The sequence below is a fragment of the Heterodontus francisci genome, chromosome 26 (assembly GCF_036365525.1).
Source record: "Heterodontus francisci isolate sHetFra1 chromosome 26, sHetFra1.hap1, whole genome shotgun sequence".
Lineage (NCBI taxonomy): Eukaryota > Metazoa > Chordata > Chondrichthyes > Heterodontiformes > Heterodontidae > Heterodontus > Heterodontus francisci.
Genome location: NC_090396.1, coordinates 69,982,899 through 70,003,955, shown reverse-complemented (window position 1 = coordinate 70,003,955; position 21,057 = coordinate 69,982,899). Strand labels below are relative to the sequence as shown.

Sequence of the window (21,057 nt, the reverse complement as noted above, 5' to 3'; positions counted from 1 at the left end):
CTTGGTCATATTTCCTTCATTGAACCCTCTGGCTTAGACAAAGATACTGCCCGAGATCCTGCTGACAGCAAAAAGCTCTTCATCTCACCCCACGCTAGCGGTGATGGTCTGTTGCAGAAGATACTGACTCCCTGCGCCATGCACTGTATCCGCCACCCACCCTGGTCTACCTATAACAAACTTGATGGATTGCCTGATGCTTCTCTAGGTTGAAGAGATGCTCCCTTCAAGGGGAGGCGCACTTATCAGGACAAGGGGGAAGTGAATCAAGAAGTAGTAGTTTCCCTATGTGCTTTAAAAATGTTTTGGGAATACTGGCCACTGTGTATAGCAGGCAAAGTGCATTGATACCAATGCGCCTGCTATACGCACTGGGCACTACAGAATCATAGAAAGTTTACAGCACAGAAAGAGGCCACTTGGCAAAATTGTTGAATGTATGTAACTTTCTGACTGTACAAATATATGGTAATGCTTTTCAAATTCAAACACATCAACAGAAGTTTCAATAATGCTGATGAGCTAACTGCCTGATATCAAAGTAATCGCAGTTCTCACTCCAGCAGATGTAAAGTCTCCTACTACAGGCACTGTACAGTTACAAGCAGGGAAAAAAAAAATGGTTTTAGGTGTTCCATTTCTTGTTTCCTAGATTTGAGAGTTTTTTTTAATACCTCTTTAAGTAGCTTCTCAAAATGCCACACCCTCATCTCAGCTAATCAGTTGAGCAAGGTACCTTTTTCCAGGCCTCTTCCAATCATTGATGGTCCGTGTAAAGCAGATTCCAGCTCAATTTTCACCTTTTACAAACCAATTTGGCTTGTACTTTGCTCTTCAACTCTCCACACGATCTCCCATTCTTCAAGTAATCCAGAAGCATCCTCTTTTTGCACACTACCAACATCTTTTAACACCCCATCCTGTCCATACATCCCCAAATCAATTAATGTGTTTGTTTCTAATATGCAACATTCTTGTTTGCATCATTGCCAACACATTACTTTTCCTGTCTATGCACTTTACTTTCTTCATGCATCTCCAAACCCATATCTCAAAGCTCTCTAGAAGCCTGACCTACTCTCTCCTCAGTATATGTGCTCCAGTACCAGATTCCATATCAAACTCTTCATTAATCTCAACCGTGTCCGACCCATTCCCCGCACCTCTACCCTCACCCCTTCCCCTCGCTCCCAGAACCGTGACAGGGTTCCCCTTGTCCTCACTTTTCATCCCACCAGCCTCCATATCCAAAGGATCATCCTCCGCCATTTTCGCCACCTCCAGCGTGATGCCACTACCAGTCGCATCTTCCCCTCCCTTCCCCTGTCAGCATTCCGAAGGGATCGTTCCCTCCGCGACACCCTGGTCCACTCCTCCATTACCCCCACCACCTCGTCCCCGTCCCAGGGCACCTTCCCCTGCAATCGCAGGAGGTGTAATACCTGCCCATTTACCTCCTCTCTCCTCACTATCCCAGGCCCCAAACACTCCTTTCAGGTGAAGCAGCGATTTACTTGTACTTCTTTCAATGTAGTATACTGTATTTGCTGCTCACAGTGTGGTCTCCTCTACATTGGGTAGACCAAGCGCAGACTGGGTGACCGCTTTGCGGAACATCTCAGCTCAGTCCGCAAGCAGGACCCTGAGCTTCCGGTTGCTTGCCATTTCAACACTCTCTCATGCTCTCATCTCTGTCCTGGGATTGCTGCAGTGTTCCAGTGAACATCAATGCAAGCTCGAGGAACAGCATCTCATCTACCGATTAGGCACACTACAGCCTGCCGGACTGAACATTGAGTTCAATAATTTCAGAGCATGACAGCCCTCCATTTTACTTTCATTTTTAGTTATTTTTTCTTCCTTTTTACATTTTTTACAATCTTTTTTTGCATTTATTTCATTTCATCTTAGTTTGCTCAGTTTGCTTACCCACTGTTTTTTTTCTTCAGGTTTGCACTTGCTGCTGTTCAATATTCAGTGTATTCACACCTAATCTGTACTAATGCTTTGTCTTTCAACACACCATTAACATATTGTTTGCCTGTTCTCCGTGACCTTTTGGTCAGCTATGTGGTCTGGTCCAATCTGCACCTTCTCCTTTGTTATCTCTTGCCCCACCCCCACCTCACTTGTTTATAATCTGTGACTTTTCTAATATTTGTCAGTTCCGAAGAGGGGTCACTGACCCGAAACGTTAACTCTGCTTCTCTTTCCACAGATGCTGCCAGACCTGCTGAGTGATTCCAGCATTTCTTGTTTTTGTCTTCATTAATCTTTCCTTCAGTTCCCTATTTATATTCTCTAGTTAATATCCACTTCCTTCACTAAATACAACTTTTCACACTGTAATCCTAGCTCTTATCTCCTTGGCACACTTGGCATCTTCAGTCAGAGCTCCGAAATTGACCACCAGAAATGCAACAGAGCTTGAAATACTCGTCCACTTTTAGGAATGGATTGTGACTGTGCCTCAGTACATCAGGCTAGGAACTAGTGTTTTGATGGGAGGAGGGGGTGGAACCAACATATATTTAAGACCATAGCCCACTACGTGGTGCAATGTGTTGATGCAACACTGCTTTGTGCAATAAATTTTTAATGTTTTTCTCTACGATATTTACAATATGATGAAAACTAAGATATGAACAAAGATAGAAGAACTCAATTTTGATGGCAAAGCAGATCACTAATGTATTTGAAATACTTTGATTACAATCTATCACTGATTTCTGGATCTACAACAATGCAGTACTGCAGTGCAACTTTGAATCTAGAATATCTGACATTAAAGCCCATGACGAATTCTAACTGTGCTTACCTTGGTGATTAACTGAAGGTTTTGAAGCTTGATATATTCTTGGCATAGTAGTTCCCATATCGAGTTCTGTCAAGGTCAGCTCATTCATAAAATAAGGCAGCTGAAATAGTATACATTAAACATGTGAAGATGTAGTCAAATTTTGAGAAGCTCTATAGTTTAGATATAAACATGAAACTAATCACCTACCCCCCACATCCCTGAGAAACTGTTGCTCTTTTCAACTTTTTTTTTTTATTTGTTCTTGGGATGTAAGAGTCACCAGCAAGGACAGCATTTGTTGCCCATCCCTAATTGCCCTTTACAAGGTGGTGGTGAGCTGCCTTCTTGAACTGTTGCAGTCCATGTGGTGTAGGTACACCAACAGTGCTATTAGGAAGGGAGTTTCAGGTTTTTGACCCAGTGACAGCGAAGGAACGGCAATATTGTTCCAAGTCAGGATGGTGTGCGACTTCAAGCAGAACTTGCAGGTGGTGGTGTTCACATGTCTGCTGCCCTTGTCCTTCTAGGTGGTAGGTCGTGAGTTTGGAAATAGCCTTGGCGAGTTGTAGTGCATCTTGTAGATATACACGCTGCTGCCGCTGTGTGCCGGTGATGGAGGGAGTGAATGTTTAAGGTGGTAAATGGGGTGATCAAGTGAGCTGCTTTGTCTTGAATGGTGCTGAGCTTCTACAATCATAGATTAATATAACAGTGACAGCACAGAAGGAGTCCCACTCCCCCACCTTTTCCCCGTAGCCCTGAAAATGTTTTCTTTTCAGATAATTATCTAATTCTCTTTTGAAGGCCTTGATTGAATCTGCCTTCATCACACATTCCAGATCCTAAGCACATGCTGCACAAAAAAAATCTTTCCTCATGGCGTGTTGCTTCTTTTGCCTATCACCTTAAATCAGTGTTTTCTGGTTCTGGATTCTTTCGCCTATGGGGACAGTTTCTCCTTTATCTACTCTATCCAGACTCATGATTTTGAACACCTCTATCAAATCTCCTCTTAATCTTCTCTTCTCCAAGGAGAACAGCCCCAGCTTCTCCAACCTATCCACGTAACTGAAGTCCCTCATCCCTGAAACTATTATCAGGAATCTTTCCTGCACTCCATCTACTGCCATCACATCCTTCCTAAAGTGTGGTGCCCAGAACTGGACGCAAAAACCAGTTGAGGCCGAACCAGTGTTTTATACAGGTTTATCATAACTTGCTTGTTTTTGTCCCCTATGTCCCTATTTATAAAGCCCAGCATCCTGTATGCTTTATTAACCACTTTCTCAACCTGCCTTGCCATCTTCAAAGAGTTGTGCACATATAGCCCCAGGTTCCTCAGCTCCGGAACCCCATTTAAATTTGTACCCTTTAATTTTGTATAGCCTCTCCTTGTTCTTCCTACCAAAATGAATTACTTCACATTTCTCTGCATTAAATTTCTTCTGCCACTTGTCCACACATTCCACCAGCCCATCTATGTCCTCTGGAAGTTTATCACTATCCTCCTCACAGTTCACAATACTTCCAAGTTTTGTGCCATCCACAAATTTTTAAATTGTGTCCTGTACACCCAAGTCCAGGTCACTAATCCCTTTCAAGAAAAGCAGGGGTCTGAACATTGACTCCTGGGAACCCCGCTATATGCCTTTCCCCAGTCCAAAAAAAGTGTTCACAACCAGTCTGTTTCCTGTCAGTCAGCCAATTTTGTATCCATGGTGCTACTATTCCTTTTATTCCATGGGCTTTAACTTTGCTGACATGTGGCACTTTATCAAATGTGTTTTGGAAGTCTATCCACACCACATCAACCACATTACCCTCATCAACCATCTTTGTTACCTCTTCAAAAAAACTCAAGCAAATTAGTTAAACATGATTTGCCCTGAACAAATCTGGGTTGCTGGATTTCCTTAGTTAATCCATATTTGTCCAAGTGACTATTAATTTTGTCCCGAATTATCGTTTCCAAAAGCTTTCCTACCATCGAGGTTAAACTGACTGGCCTAAAGGAATGAGAACTCACACCAGTACAAGTTAATGTTCAGTGCTAGAGAGAATTTTTTTGAAAGTAATTCATACTTAGCATGCTGTTAAAAATTCATTTACACTTGAAATGGATAAGCCCTAACGTTTTCTGGCATGTTTAGTGGCCATCTATCACACAAGTACCCTAACTTCATGCCCTTCTATATAATTGAATGCCGAGTCTCAGCGCGATACTGAGGAAGCAGGGTAACTCAAACAGCAACTTCTTAATGTCCACAGTTAACATGTGCAATCGCCGGAAGTTATTGTCTGATTTACTCTTCAATAACAATGGGCGCTGCTAGCTTCACTGTTATTTTTAAGCCACAAAATTCAAAACTAGTGAATGAAAAATATAAGATTAATTTAATAACTATATCATGCATATAATAAATTATAATACATCTGTGCTAAATTTTCTATTGACTGATGATGGGAGAAGGAGGAATAAATTCTCTTATATTACCAGCCAACTTCAATCCCAAAACTACCTTTGTGAACTAGTTAGGCTTTTTCAGTCAAGCCCATTTCACCCCTCAACATTGTGCCTTAATCCTAACCCTGGAAATGTATTCCCTGCTGCTCACCAATGTGATATTTTCAATATCAGCTACACTTATGATCTATGAGCAAGGCTGTAAAAATAATTAAATTATAAGTACATTTCTGCTATGAATTCACATCAACTAGGAAGTGGACTCAGGCTGCTCAGATTAAATCTGGTTACTGCCAGAGGGGAAATTTTAAGTTACATTCAAAGCACATATTTTAGCAGAAGCAGGCAATTATGAGAGCACTTAAGATGGCTGCTGTGTAAAGTCATTACATCACTCTAGTGCATAGGAGAGTGGACCTGAGGTTGAAATACAATATTCTCAGTGGTACAGGGTTGAAATTTTTAGTTGGAGTTATGAATGATTTAATACCAGTGCCTGGTTAGAATATTTTAAATAAGGTAAAAACAGTAGGGCGGCACAGTGGCTCAAGGGCGGCACAGTGGCTCAGTGGTTAGCACCGCAGCCTCACAGCTCCAGCGACCCGGGTTCAATTCTGGGTACTGCCTGTGTGGAGTTTGCAAGTTCTCCCTGTGTCTGCGTGGGTTTCCTCCGGGTGCTCCGGTTTCCTCCCACATGCCAAAGACTTGCAGGTTGATAGGTTAATTGGCCATTATAAATTGCCCCTAGTATAGGTAGGTGGTAGGGAAATATAGGGACAGGTGGGGATGTGGTAGGGATATGGGCTTAGTGTAGGATTAGTATAGGTGGGTGGTTGATGGTCGGCACAGACTCGGTGGGCCGAAGGGCCTGTTTCAGTGCTGTATCTCTAAACTAAACTAAAAAGTTCCATTCCTCAAAGCTATACAAAGTATTATTTTCAAGTTACTTTCCCTACAACAAAAGGTCAAGAGGTTCTCTTGACATTTCTTCGCAGACAAAGATTTTGGGAAGGTTCTAGTCATCGGTTGCAGGCCCGCTGGTGGCTAGCCAGGCTTATCCGTGACCGGCAGATTCTCCCACAGTGGGTACAAGTGAAGATGTAGTCGCTGTTGGGGACAATTGGATCTCTCCTTCTCCTCCTTTTCTCTTTCATGCTGGTTCTTCACTTAGTCTCAACGGTGTCTGTAGCCCTCCTGACGTAGCATCTCCAGGCATCACGATCTATGGCCTAGGTTTCTCACTGGCGATGGTTGATGTGGCACACAGAGAGGGACTTCTTCAGGGAGTCCTTGAAACATTTGCATGGGGCCCCTCTGTTCCTTTTACCCATGGTCAGCTCTCCATACAACACGATCTTGGGCAGGCAATTGTCATCCATCCGGGCAACGTGACCCACCCAACGCAGTTAGCTTTGCAGGAGGCTGGCCTCGATGCTGGTGATGTTAGCTGTTTCCAGGACTTCAATGTTTGAGATGTGGTCCTGCCAGTGGATCTGGAGGATGCTGCGGAGGCAGCGCTGATGGAAGTGCTATGGAAGGCGTACATGACAGCGGTATAGGACCCATGACTCGGTGACATACAGAAGGGTGGTGAGGACTATGGCTTTGTACACTTTAAGTTTGGTCTGTGCTCTGAGGCTGTGGTTGCTTCACACACGTTGGTAGAATGTACTGTTTGCTTTTGACGGCCTTTTGTCCACTTCCTTGTCTATGGTGACATCAAACGGGATCTGTCTGTCTCCCCCACCACCCCCCTCTCTCTCTCTCGCTCTGTCTTCCCCCCCCCCCTCTCTCTCTCGCTCTGTCTCCCCCCCCTCTCTCTCTCGCTCTGTCTCCCCCCCCTCTCTCTCTCGCTCTGTCTCCTCCCCCTCTCTCTCTCGCTCTGTCTCCTCCCCCTCTCTCTCTCGCTCTGTCTCCTCCCCCTCTCTCTCTCGCTCTGTCTCCTCCCCCTCTCTCTCTCGCTCTGTCTCCTCCCCCTCTCTCTCTCGCTCTGTCTCCTCCCCCTCTCTCTCTCGCTCTGTCTCCTCCCCCTCTCTCTCTCGCTCTGTCTCCTCCCCCTCTCTCTCTCGCTCTGTCTCCTCCCCCTCTCTCTCTCGCTCTGTCTCCTCCCCCTCTCTCTCTCGCTCTGTCTCCTCCCCCTCTCTCTCTCGCTCTGTCTCCTCCCCCTCTCTCTCTCGCTCTGTCTCCTCCCCCTCTCTCTCTCGCTCTGTCTCCTCCCCCTCTCTCTCTCGCTCTGTCTCCTCCCCCTCTCTCTCTCGCTCTGTCTCCTCCCCCTCTCTCTCTCGCTCTGTCTCCTCCCCCTCTCTCTCTCGCTCTGTCTCCTCCCCCTCTCTCTCTCGCTCTGTCTCCTCCCCCTCTCTCTCTCGCTCTGTCTCCTCCCCCTCTCTCTCTCGCTCTGTCTCCTCCCCCTCTCTCTCTCGCTCTGTCTCCTCCCCCTCTCTCTCTCGCTCTGTCTCCTCCCCCTCTCTCTCTCGCTCTGTCTCCTCCCCCTCTCTCTCTCGCTCTGTCTCCTCCCCCTCTCTCTCTCGCTCTGTCTCCTCCCCCTCTCTCTCTCGCTCTGTCTCCCCCCACCAACCTCTCTCTCACTGTCTCCCCCCACCGCCCCCCCCCCCCCCCTCTCGCTCTGTCCCCTCTCTCTCCTTCTTTGTTTTCCCTTCTCTCCCGGCCCGCGCACCACCACCACTCCCACCACACCCCCCCCCCCCCCCCCCCCCACTCCTCTCATTGACAGTTGCACTGAGCGGGAGCGCTCAGCATAGCAGCTTTGTGGTTTGTCAGTTTGTTTAAAAACATCGCTCTGAGTTTCACAGCTGACAGCTGCCGAAGCAGGAACGGGCTTCTCAACATTGGACAGATTGGGTGTTTTCCGGCAGTCTTTTCAAAAAAGTCAGAAAACCCTGAATCTGCCCGATGTTGGGAAGCGCGTTCCTGCTTCAGCAGCTGTCAGCTGTGAAACTCAGTGCGGTGTTTTTAAAAAGGCCACTCTGCAGGAAGACAAAGGGAAATTTCCCATCTCCAGTCATGGAGCGTTGGCGAGGATAAAGAACGGCTGCAGGCCGGATGGACACCTTTGGCGGGTCGGATCCTGGCCTATTGGCTGTCTGTTGGACAACCCTGTTCTATAATAAACTGATAATTTTGTTGTTTATTAAAGAAACCTGGTTAGTATATTCTTTTCTGGGAAAAATAGAGTATATGATTGACTGTGTTAGTAAGTGGGAAAGTTTAAAATATATGTTGTGACCTGTACAGAAGTGGGACTAGAATAAACAGTGCACTCTTCCCGCCTCAGTCATAACAATGGGATGTGAACATAGTTGGCGAGGCCAGCATTTGTTGCCCATCCCTAATTGCTCTCGAGAAGGTGGTGGTGAGTCTCCTTCTTGAACTGCTGCAGTCCATGTGGCGTAGGTACTCTCTCAGTGCTGTTAGGGAATTCCAGGTTTTTGACCGTGTCAGTGAAGGAATTACGATACAGATGTAAGTCAGGATGGTGTGCGACTTGGAGGGAAACATGTAGATGGTGGTGTTCCCTTGTGCCTGCTGCCTTTGTTCTTCTAGATTGGTAGAGGTCACAGGTTTGAAAGATGCTGTCAAAGGAGCCTTAGCAAGTTGCTGCAGTGCATCTTGTAGATGATACAAGAATGTTAGCTGTGGCTCAGTCACAAGGTTCCAGGTTCAAGTCCCACTTCAGAGCGCAAAAATCATAGCTGACACTCCAATGCAGCACTCCTTCAGTGGGACCCTGGATTCCCCCTGCAGTGGGACTTGAACCTGGAACCTTGTGACTGAGGCGAGAATGTTACCAACTGAGCCACAGCTGACATTCTTGTAAGTCCAATGGTCATGAAAGGTGCTATATAAATGCAAGTCTTTCTTTTCTTTTACACACTGTTGGTGATGGAGAGAGTGAATGCTTAAGATGGTGAATGGGGTGCTAATCAAGCAGGCTACCGGTCCTGGATGGTGTCAAAATTCTTGAGTGTTGTTGGAACAGTATGCATTCAGCTAAGTGGGGAGTATTCCATCATATTTCTGACCTGTAACTTGTGGATGGTGGACAGGCTTTGGGAAGTCAGATGGTGAGAATTCCCCAGCCTTTGACCTGCTCTTGCAGTCACAGTATTTATGAGAATCAAACTGACAGGAGGATAAAAGATGCCTACAAATTCAGCCAGGACTGTGAGGAGTGCGTAGTCTTTAAATTTGCAATTAAACTTAGTTAATTGCGGATAAACTTTTAATAAAATGGCGAAGAAAAACAGTTTGTAAAAAGCTTACCAAAGTAAAACTAACAGTTTTTTAAAAAGGCGTGAGAAGCAATTTACTGCTTTTAAAAAGTCATGCATTTACAAAAGAGGTGGCAGAACAAAAGATAGATAATAAGTGTCACAACTTAAATTTACCTAAAATGAGGTGTCAACCTGGGTGATACTACAACACAGGACTACTTGCATGCCAAACAGCAGAAGCAGACTGCAATAGACAGAGCTAAGTGATCCCACAACCAACAGATCAGATCTAAGCTCTGTAGTCCTGCCACATCCAGTTGTGAATAGTGGTGGACAATTAAACAACTAACAGGAGGAGGCTCCACAAATATCCCCATTCTCATTGATGGAGGAGCCCAGCACATCATTGCAAAAGAAAAGGCTGAAGCATTCACAACCATCTTCAGCCAGAACTGCTGAGTGGATGATCCATCTCAGCCTTCTCCTGAGGTCCCGAGCATCACAAACGCCAGTCTTCAGCCAATTCACGGCTAAAGACACTGGATACTGCAAAGGCTATGGGTCCGGACAACATCCCGGCTGTAGTACTGAAGAGTTGTGTTCCAAAACAAGCCACGCCTCTAGCCAAGCCGTTCCAGTACAATTACCACACTGGCACCTATCCGGCAATGTGGAAAATTGCCCAGGTGTGTCCTATTCACAAAAAAGCAGGACAAATCCAATCTGCATCCAGGGAGCAATCCTGAAAACAAGCTCCCAAGGCTCATGATATTCAAACAACTGAACCTAAATGATATTACGCACTCAGCAAAACAAAAGTGTATTGCTGGAAGGCAAGTCATTGGAGTTGGGAATACTTCAGTAAATCAGGAGTTTCAGTCAGCCAAAGTCTGGTACAATGAGGCCTCAGTATATATTTCATAATAACTGATCCCTCCACCTCACCTTTTCTCACTAGTCCTCTCTCAAACAAACCCAATCCTTGTTGGTATTTACATCATTAGTGTAACTTTCCATCAAGATCAAACAGTTAAAAAAATAAGAGAATGGAACCAGGAGCGGATTAATCAAGATTTATCATCCCTTTACGGTCAAATAGCTCAAGACACACTCTTCAAACACACATAGATAAAACCTACTTAGGAGCAGCCACTAGTGAAAAGCATTCTTAAATATTTTAGGATATCTAAAGGACAGAATATATCTAAAAATAAAATAAAGACTTGGAGAAAATGCAAACTTTTCTAATTTCTATAATTATGCATAAAGAAAATGTAACTAAGCATCTGTGCCACGGAAAATTATATTACCGGCAAACAAAGTTATACAGATAAACTTTGATATCGATGGACTGAACATGTTAAGCACATACCCTAATCTTGCTGAGTTTCATCTGGATCTTTCGAGACACCAAGTTTGACCAGTATTTTTCACCCAAGAAGTTCCAGAAGACTCTCCCAAGCAATGCATTGACCCAAGCCACTTGTTGTTCTGTGTCCTCAATTGGACTGTTTGGCAACTGACATGCAAAGAAAATGACCAAGACTATTAAATAATTCAAAAAATGTTAACAATGAATAGTCACTGTTACTGTAATACCAAGAATATTACAGCTACCAGAGTGACAACATGGCTAATGTTTTATTATTAAAAAAATCTGATCAAAATTGCTATAACATTCATGAACTATTTCACTTTTTCCAAGATAATGTATAGCATTTTGATATCTAGTATGAGTTGGAATTATCAGACATAGCCAAAACAAATGCAAACACAAGCCCATCGGAACATCATTCTAATATTACACTGTTAGACTCCCCACTAGAAACCAGAGTTAAAATCGAAGATTCAGTTCTGGTCATATCATTTTGAGAGGAAAAGTCAGTGTGGGGAGTGGGGGAAATAAAGGAAAGACTGAACAGCTTCTCATCCTACACACATAGCCTTCCTAGAGCCAACCAAGAAGCAACATTGACAGCATTCATGATGATATCTGCAGGCTCAACTGGCCTGCTTTAATGTTGTTTCACAATAGTAATTTTTAAAAAAATAACAAAGGTGTTTTTGATTGGAAGAAAATTATTTTTTCTTACCTTATTATTAGCAGTGGGACTACTTTCTGCACTGCGAACAGGACTTAAGTTAGGACTGGAGATTTCTTCAGGAATGTACTTTGCCATGTACACAGTATAGTCTAGAAGCATTTTCTGGCGAACACCAGATGTGAGATCTTTCTGTTTGGACTGGGACATTTCTTCAACACTCCCCTTACTGCTGTTGCGACTATGTGTCAACATTCCCGACTGGCTATTGTTCCTACTGTGTGATGGCACAAAACCTGAAATAAAGCACAATTGATTAGCCATGTAAACACCGAGTTACTCTAAAAAAATTCTTAAGAGTTTTACATCCACCCTCAAAGATCAATTCTAAAATGTCTGAGGGTTCTAATGTACTCTGAAGGAAAGGGGAAAATGAAGTAAATAGTTGGAGTAGCAAGACTTCAAAATTTGATCTTAAGTGTGCTCCTTATTAAATCTATTACTGGAAAGTTCAAAATTCTGAATCTTCAATTATCTGCTGCAAATGTTACTGCTCATATCAAATGAAATTTTTTGCTGCGTTATTTAATGAACTGAACAGGTAATATAAAGAAGTGGAGATTCAAGACAGGATATTAATGGAACAAATCCATTGACAGTAAGGGAATGACAAACTGCACAATTATATTAAATATATGTACACTCAGGATTACAAGCTTTTAAAGGGTGCAATTCTAACGTACTCTGGACAGAATGTGACTGACAATTTACATTGAGTGTTTGTGCACAACTTTATTAAACTAAGGTCTATCCTTCGAAATAAAATGAACCAAGTCATTTACTTATGAAAATTGAATAGCATAGTTTCTTTGCTGCTTTCGAACTTCTCTAACTCCCTCCAGCCCTAAACCTTCCAAGAACTCTACGTTCCTTCAACTTTGCTCTTCTATGCATTTCCTTATTCCATTCACCCCATCTTTGGTGGCCATGTCTTCAGCTGTCAAGACCCTCAGTTCTGGAACTCCCTCCCTCAACCTCTATGCCTCTCCACCTCTTTCTCTTCCTTTAATACCCTTCTTAAAACATATCTTTTTGATAAGCTTTTAGTCACTCCCTCTAATATCTACTTCTTTGGGTCTATGTCAATCATTGCAAGATTATGCTTTTGTGAAGTCCTTGGAACATGGTTAAAGGGATAAAAGTGTAATATTTACTTAGTTCATGACTTCAATGTTGTAATTTTTAATAAATGTTCAAGTATAATACAATCCCCTATTCCTAATTAAAGAAGTCTCCCTCTGACCCATAAATTGAGAGAAAACATAGGTGTATAAAATGCCCCAATTCTTGCTTTGGAACTGTCAAATTATTCAGTCATGTGATGTGCCCTTGCAAGAGATACAAAGAAGCCAAGAAACTGAAAACATTCCAGTATGGCAACACCGGGCATAGGGGTGTGGATTTCAATTCAATGAAGTTAATGAGACTTTGGAAAGGTTCCAAAAATAAAACTTGATGGGCAGGAATACCCAGCAGCTTTTCTAGTGTTGAAGGATAGCTTGTTATGGCTCAAAAGAAGCAAAGAGGAGTTGGGGGCTCAGCATAACCAAATCTAAAGTTAAAAGTTGAGTTACCATTCCTCATATTGAAAAGGAAGACAATACCTAAGTAAAACATCAACTGGGTGCTCATGAGAGACTGCATCCTAAATGATAGATGTGCGAGGCCTTGGTGATGGATTGTATCAGGATTGTGTGGACTTATTGACTACTTAATCAAAGTATGATGAATGAGAATTCTAAAATATTTTTCTGCCACTACTATTATGCTCCACTTTGACATTTTCTGTACTACATTATTAAAGTAAGATGCTACATGCTTGATAATGCCAGTTTTACACCACAAATCCAACAGTTCAGTTAAGATCGATTCATTCATTCCTAAGCCTTTTGCAAATGAGTTTTTTGTATATACACATTATTGGGATTTTATTTGGAGGGAAATGTATGTATTGTACTCCAAGAGCTACAGTACTTAACAAAATGAGCAAGGGAAAGCATGGTAGCTTGCTCTATTTGAAAACTTTGCAAGTAAATCCAAACATAATTCTGTGTATTAGTTGGTGCATGTGTTCTGTTAACAGATTTACCAAGTTGTCTTTTGAACCTCCCTTTTTTTCCTCACCAACTTCTTCGTGCCATTTTCTCCTCTCGTCCTAAAGACTTTGACAATTGTTGTGTTGCTCTATTGTGGTCAGTAATACATTGTTCAAGTAGCTATTATTCATGTGTAAGCATTGATTTTGAGTGTAGGCAGGTCATTCAACCCTAGGGACATTAGAATAGAGTCCAATGCTACCCTCACCCAATATCCACACATAGAAACATAGAAAATAGGAGCAAGAGTAGGCCATCCAGCCCTTGGAGCCTGCTCCGCCATTCATTATGATCATGGCTGATCATCCAACTCAGTAACCTGTTCACACTTTCGCCCCATACCCTTTGAGCCCTTTAGACCCAAGAGCTACATCTAACTCCTACTTGAAAACATACAATGTTTTGCCTCAACTGCTTTCTGTGGTAGCGAATTCCACAGGCTCACCACTCTCTGGGTGAAGAAATTTCTCCTCATCTCAGTCCTGAAAGGTTTACGCCGAATCCTGAGACTATGACCCCTGGTTCTGGACTCCCCCACCATCGGGAACATCCTTCCTGCATCTACCCTGTCAAGTCCTGTTAGAAATGTATAGGTTTCTATGAGATCTCCCTCACTCTTCTGAACTCCAGCGAATATAATCCTAACCGACTCAATCTCTCCTCATACGTCAGTCCCGCCATCCCAAGAATCAGTCTGGTAAACCTTCGCTGCACTCCCTCTATAGCAAGAACATCCTTCCTCAGACAAGGAGACCAAAACTGCACACAATATTGCAGGTGTGGCCTCACCAAGGCCTTATATAATTGCAGCAACACATCCCTGCTCCTGTACTTGAATCCTCTCGCTATGAAGGCCAACATAACATTTGCCTTTTTTACCGCCAATTGCAACTACTTGCTTACCTTCAGCGACTGGTGTACGAGAACACCCAGGTCTCGCTGCATATTCCCCACTCTCAGTTCATAGCCGTTCAGCTAATAATCTGCCTTCCTGTTTTTGCTACCAAAGTGGATAACCTCACATTTATCCACATTATACTGCATCTGCTATGCATTAGCCCACTAGCACACAGATGCACTTCTAGCAGAATTCACTGGATAGCAGCCAGAAGCAGGAATCCTGATGAGTTCCCCATTATAATCCCAGAATTATAAATATAATTATAGTTCCCTTCTCAGCTTAGCTGAATCCACCTAACTCACCACAGACTGAAGCTGGGACCTTTTGCTCTGTCCGCCATCAATTACTCATGACATAAGCTTGCTCAGTCAATCATCAGGGTTAGGGTTAGGGTATTTAACCCACTAACAATGTATAATGAATTAGGGAACATGATAAACAAAGACAGACTGGAAAATTGCAGGGGGACAGATCGGTTAGGGGAGTAAGCAGATACATGTCAAATACAGTTCAATATTGGCTAATATAAAATCGTACATGTTGACACTAAGAGGAGAATTAAAAAATATCCTGAACAGTAAAATTCGCAATTGAATGGTGAAACAGAATTTGAAGGATGGAGATAAACAGATGTTTAAAAACAGGAATGCAGGCAGAAAAATCTAAAGGACAGATAGGATTCCAGGTTTCAATACAAGCCAATGAATACCAAAAGGTGCATCTATGAGACACTGATTAGACCACAGTTGGAATAATGCATGTAGTTTTAAAAAGGATATTGAAACCATGGAAAAGGTGCAATTCACATTGACTAAGCTGTTGCCTTTATAGGATACAATTATGATGAAAAACTTGGAAAACTAGGGCTGAATTCACTGTGATAATGAAGGTTAAGCATGAATCTAACAAAAGGATTCAAAATTCTGGAAAGGTTTGGGAGGATGAAGAGTAAAAGATTACTTCCACTCGTCTGTGAATTAACTTAATATTAGTACCAGAAGCACAAATGGGGGAGGACAGAACTATTTTCATGTAAAATATTATTAGAAATATGGAACACATTATCACAAGTGGCTACAGAAACCAATTTAATCACAACATACAAGAGGGAATGAGGGCATAGAGAAAAAGCAGGGAGTTTGGATTAGAGTAGGTCACCAATGCCAGCTCAGACACAACAGGCTGAGTGGCTTGCACCAGTGCTGAGATTTCCATGATTTTAAATGTGTGCCTTTTCCAACAAATTTTCAATAAAACATGTTACATCATATATATATATATATATATAAATAAACTATCCTTCCATTGTGATTTCAGTAGCAAAGAAAACATTGGTTCACCTGGTATGCCACCTGCTCCTAGACTGGCTGGTCGTTTAGCATCAACTTTCGATTTTGAGGCTGAAATTAACCTCCTGAACCATTCTTCCTTTTCTCTACCAGTCCTTCCAAAAAGATATAAAACTTGATCCTTCTGGCAAATTAGCTTTGCAGAATCTTGTGACACAGAAGATTTCCTTGGTTCCTCAAGAGCAGTTTCAACTTTATCAGCAGGAAGCTTTTCCTCCACATTTTCCTTCTCTGTCTGGGTCTTTGACATAAAGTCATCTTGTCTGGCAAGTTCAATGCAAATTGGGTACTTTTTATTCCATACTCTTTTCCTAGCCAGACCCTTTGGAACTAAATGCACCTGTTAAAAATGAAGGTTACCCTTTTACATTGCAATTTTTTATTTTAGTGTTCCTGAAAAATGGTATTCTGTTATCACAAATACATTAGTATAACTATTCCATTGAAGTTTAGCAACGTAAATCAAGACAAAACAAAAGGTGAAGAAAATCTCAGTCAGGAAATACTTCTCAGAAAGCATAACCGCCCAATAAAACAACAGAGTGTAGATTTTGACTTCTGGGCGGCCGGCCATAGCCTGCCGCTGGCTGCCCATGTCACAGGACCCTGACTTTCGTGTTAAAAGCAGCCTAGCACCTTCTGTGCTGTTACCATTGTCTGATTGCCTCCCACTCCATATGTGTCTCACACTTACTCCTTTATTGGTTCACTTACTTTCTACCTTTTACCCTTTTTAAAGGCCAGAGCAAAAGTAAGATGGAATTCAACATGTCAAAGTTGGGTATCAGGGTAAGTTTAAGATGTCAGGAATAGGCACAGAACGCAAACATGAGGTGCTACAGCATGCGTGAGAGAAATGGGGAAGTGAATGCGGGAAAGGAACACTAAGCTTAGGCTGGAGGGAGGAATTAGGTAGCTAGAGCTTCAGAATGGGAGATGCCTTTAAAAAGAGGAAATGAAAAATACACATTATACTCCTTCTACTCACTATCAATGGGGTTACACACGATTTGTGTTCCCTCCCCCTCTGTAGCAGGCTTTTCTGTCTGTATTTCGCCTCTCCTCACAATGGACTCTTTCCAGAACAGGGCCACTCTGTCCTCCTATCTGAACAGAGTGTGCATCAATCTTCCCGACCCACAGGCTTTCCTTTCTTTCCCGCTTTCATATGAGGTGTCAAACTAAGGCCCCATCTGCCTTCCATAAAATCCTATTTGAAGTAAAGCCTGGCTACCTGACCCGAACCCAACTAGACCCAAGTACTTGTCAGGTTCGGGTCAGGTTGAAATTCCAAGTCCAGCATTCGGGCTCGGGTCGGGTCAGGCTGGACGGTGCTGCTTCCAGGAAGTCACGGGATCAGGCTTACCCATGATTCCCCATAACTCCAGCTGCAGGAATAGCCTGCTGCCGGAACGAGAAAGGATATTCGTGTTGGGTCGGGCGCGAAAAAAAATTAAAGGACTCGGGCTCGGGTCAGGTTGGCTGTGGTCGGGTCAGGCCTAGGTCGGGTTTTAATTTTATACCTGAGCCAGGGTTTAATTAGAATAGCATGGGAGCTCTCCCGGCATCTTGGATAAAATTTATGTCCCCAACATCACTAAATAGTAGATTTGATTATTTACCTCATTGCTGTTCCAACAATTTCTCTTCCCTTTCTTCTTCAGCAAGTGCTTTTTTCGGTTCATTTACCCTTTCAACAGCATCTCTCTTCCTTCCCCAACTTCTTATTCCCAAGTATCAAATGGTTTCCCTGATTTTACTTTTAAAATGTGGGGAAAAAGGCAGAGCAGAGAGAAACTTACATTCTCTATCCTCTTAGTCACTCTCTATTAAATTTGTCAGTTTGTCGGCATATCAGGGAAAGGATACAAGTCTCAGAATCCAGGTATTTAGTTGCATCTTATAAATGCTGTAGGGCTTCTGAGAGACATCCATCTTGATCACCCATGCACGAATTTCTGAATCTACACAGAAGTTTCTCTCCAATTCCTACGCCAATTGTTCAACCCAATTCAACAACCTAAAGATGAAGTCCACACCTTTCACTGATCAAATGTGTTTTCCTATAAAGAGTCAGTGTCAGGACCATGCTGTGTGAGTTAAGTAGTTATTGCTCGTGTGAAGTATTGAGTTTACTGCACATTAATTGTCCATATATTTACACTCTGAAGTTTGAGATATAGCTTAGACCATCTGTGAAATAGAGCGATAATGCTACTATATTTAATTATCCTCAAATCAGTACATTTACAGGTCTTCTGGTACTCACTCACCTTACTGTCCAATAGGTCATAAATCTTCTGGCTGATGTACGTGACTGGCGTCTTGGCCTCACTGAAAGAAGCCCTTCGGGAAATATTTTTATTCGGTTTTGAAAGCCTTAGTACAGTTCCTTCAAGACGAATGAAGACAGAATGGGTCAGTGTAGCATGGTAGGTTTCAGGATCATAATTGTAAATTTCATTCATCCAGCCCTGTAGAGAAGAAAAATGTAGAATAAAAGGATTGCGTGAATGCAACTTCTTTAAATATACCAGTGACTTTGTTTGCATTTCCCTCCAATCAACTACATTCTGACATAAGCATCTAATTTACTACAGAGTAAAAACAAACGTTTTGCGGATATATGACATAAATGGGGCTTCTGCACTCTATGGCTGTACTGAGGCACCCAGAGGCAGCAGTATGATCAGTGTACAGAAAATCTAAAACAACCATTAGGTCTTCAACACGTGCTGCAAACTATTAGATGTTCCGCTACTGACATCTACAATTACGCATGGCAAAGCTTTTGTTATTGAACCTCTGACATAGCCAGAAAACATAAATACTCCAGTAACATTATACAAATCCAGACAGTTTTTCTTTGTACTTTGCTATTGTTATGACCTCAGTGAGACCATTAATGTTAAAACACAAGATATGAACTTGCAAAACCAATTTAAGGAACAAAGTGGCTCCTGACAATGCAGAGCATGCGCGGAATGATTGCAGACATCATCAATGTGTGCAAACATTTGCCAGCTTGCCGGTATGAATGCACACATGACATCACCACACAATGACATCCTCACCCCTCAATTGCTGTCTCCATTCACCTGAACGGTACACCGCTCCCTCCCACCATCCCTGCTTCAATCACCGCTTCACCCCGCTTGCTCCCCACCACACTGCTGCCTTCCCTCAGCTACTCGCTCCCACCACTGGCCGCTCTCCCCCTCACCCGCTTGCTCCAGACCTCGCCACTGCTTCCCCCCCACCCACACCCCCAATCCCACTCTCCGGCTGCTCACCCGGCCTCCACAACCCCCCCGCCCCCCCAGCCGTTAGCTCCAGGCTGCGCCGCTTCCCTCCTCTTGGTCACTCGCACCCACGTTGTCCCGTCACCCCTCACAGACCGTCTTGCTTCTTCGGGCAGTGGGGAACAATTGAATTTGGGAGTGGTCGAGAGGGAAGCGCGCAGCCTGGAGCACAGGGGTGGGGGGAGCGAGCAAGAGGCCGGAGAGTGGGGGATGGGGGGAGAAAAGTGCGGAGCGCAGTACAGACAGGGGGGCAGCAGTGGTGAGGTCTGGAGCAAGTGGCCGGAGAGTGGGAGGAAGCGAGCTACCAGAGCCAGTGGCTAAGGGAATGCAGCGGGGAGCCAGCGGCAAGAAGACAGGCACAGGTGGGAGCGGCAAAGAGAAGCGCAATGGTAGGCGGGAGCAGGGGACTGTTGGGAGGTGGGATGGTGGCAGCGATGGTAGCCATTGGAGGGGATTTTCGGGTTGAATTTGTTTTTTGTGATAAATTGAGCAGCGCCATCTTTAATCGCAGACAGTGACGTTTCAGTGGAAGAGGTTGCATTTGCGCATGTGCCAGTGCTGCACCACCTAGTGGTTGTGTTGTCAGCAAACGCAGCCTTTAAAGAATTACATAAGATTTCACCTTTTGAGACTTTTATTATAACAAATAAACTAAAAGAAATTCCCATTAACTAAACAGTACTTTGCAAGTAGCTGATACCCCAAATTACAGAGAAAGGTATTTTCTTTACTTATTAAAACACTTGAAGAGCACACTTAGACGTTACACGGTCCTCTTTGCTCACTTCTTCTGAGCACTTTTGACCTGGACCTTCATGAATAAGGCGATCCCTGGTGATCCTGCTGGTCTTTTTCTTCTCCATAAGCCTCAACTTTCAAAACAGGTACAAGTCTTTGCAGCTTTTCGCTGTATCAATCTTCTGAGAGCAGGTGTTCCCTCTCTCTCCCTTGAGGCTGCCACTGCTGGTCTTCTTCCAGTCTTCCTTACAGCCTTCCTCTGAGGTTGCCACTGTTGGTCTCCTTCCTTACAGCCTGTTTGCCTTCTGACAATCTGTTGAATTTATCTGGAATCAAAAGTCACTAGTCCGCAGGTCTGGTTACAGCAGAGTCACCTGGACTCTCCATTGTTTCCAGGTGTTAGCAATGGCAATTCACATGTAGAATTCTGAGTCACTGACTTGTTGTTTACGATCTGAAAGTCTGGAAGGGCAAAATCTGTTGTTCTTCAGGTTTTATGCACCTGCAGTCTCTGCTTTTCATAAAGATCTTTGATATGAGTTCTGTGTTGTCCTGGTAACAAGATTCCTGCCTCTTAAACAAAGTTGATGTGCGGTCATCTGACTTCTGACTCCATCTTAAACTTCTAAAAATCACAGTTTTTAAAAAGATAATCATGCTACGAAGTCCAGTGTTCATAACACTATGTTGCCAGCCCGAACCCATGACAAAGCTGGCTAAGAATTTTAAATATTGGCCATGCTGTAATTTTAACAAAATATCTTTGCAGTTCGATATTAGATTGTTTCAATAACCTATTGTCATTTTTTTCCATGTGGAAAGAGGTTGGGAGGAAAATAAAAATGGGCTGCTACAATTTGCTGCCAACTTGGACTTATAATACCAAGGCATTTGAGTTTTAAAAAGACAAGTCTAAAACACATGTATATCTAAAAATTTTGTTCTTTGATTGCTTCAGGACATTTTATATTTAGTAGGTGTAGTAAAATTTAAAATGCAAGTTGGTCAGAATTGTAAGTTTAATTTACTAAAAAATATAATCAGCAGTCTTAATCATGACTCAAAAGTATTAC

The 21,057-nt window shown here is 43.2% G+C and overlaps 1 protein-coding gene across 4 annotated transcripts in view; it reads right to left on the bottom strand.

Moving 5' to 3' along the window:
* The window catches only part of tex2 (testis expressed 2), a 172,361-nt gene that overhangs the window by 26,337 nt on the left and 124,967 nt on the right, over positions 1–21,057 (bottom strand). For all 4 annotated transcript variants that reach the window (XM_068058513.1, XM_068058517.1, XM_068058514.1 and 1 more), the window contains 5 exons: positions 18,218–18,418; positions 15,936–16,284; positions 11,590–11,834; positions 10,869–11,015; positions 2,819–2,918 (listed from right to left, as the gene is read on the bottom strand). In XM_068058513.1, the coding sequence (XP_067914614.1) occupies positions 2,819–2,918; positions 10,869–11,015; positions 11,590–11,834; positions 15,936–16,284; positions 18,218–18,418 (1,042 nt within the window). The remainder of the gene's footprint in view (positions 1–2,818; positions 2,919–10,868; positions 11,016–11,589; positions 11,835–15,935; positions 16,285–18,217; positions 18,419–21,057) is intronic.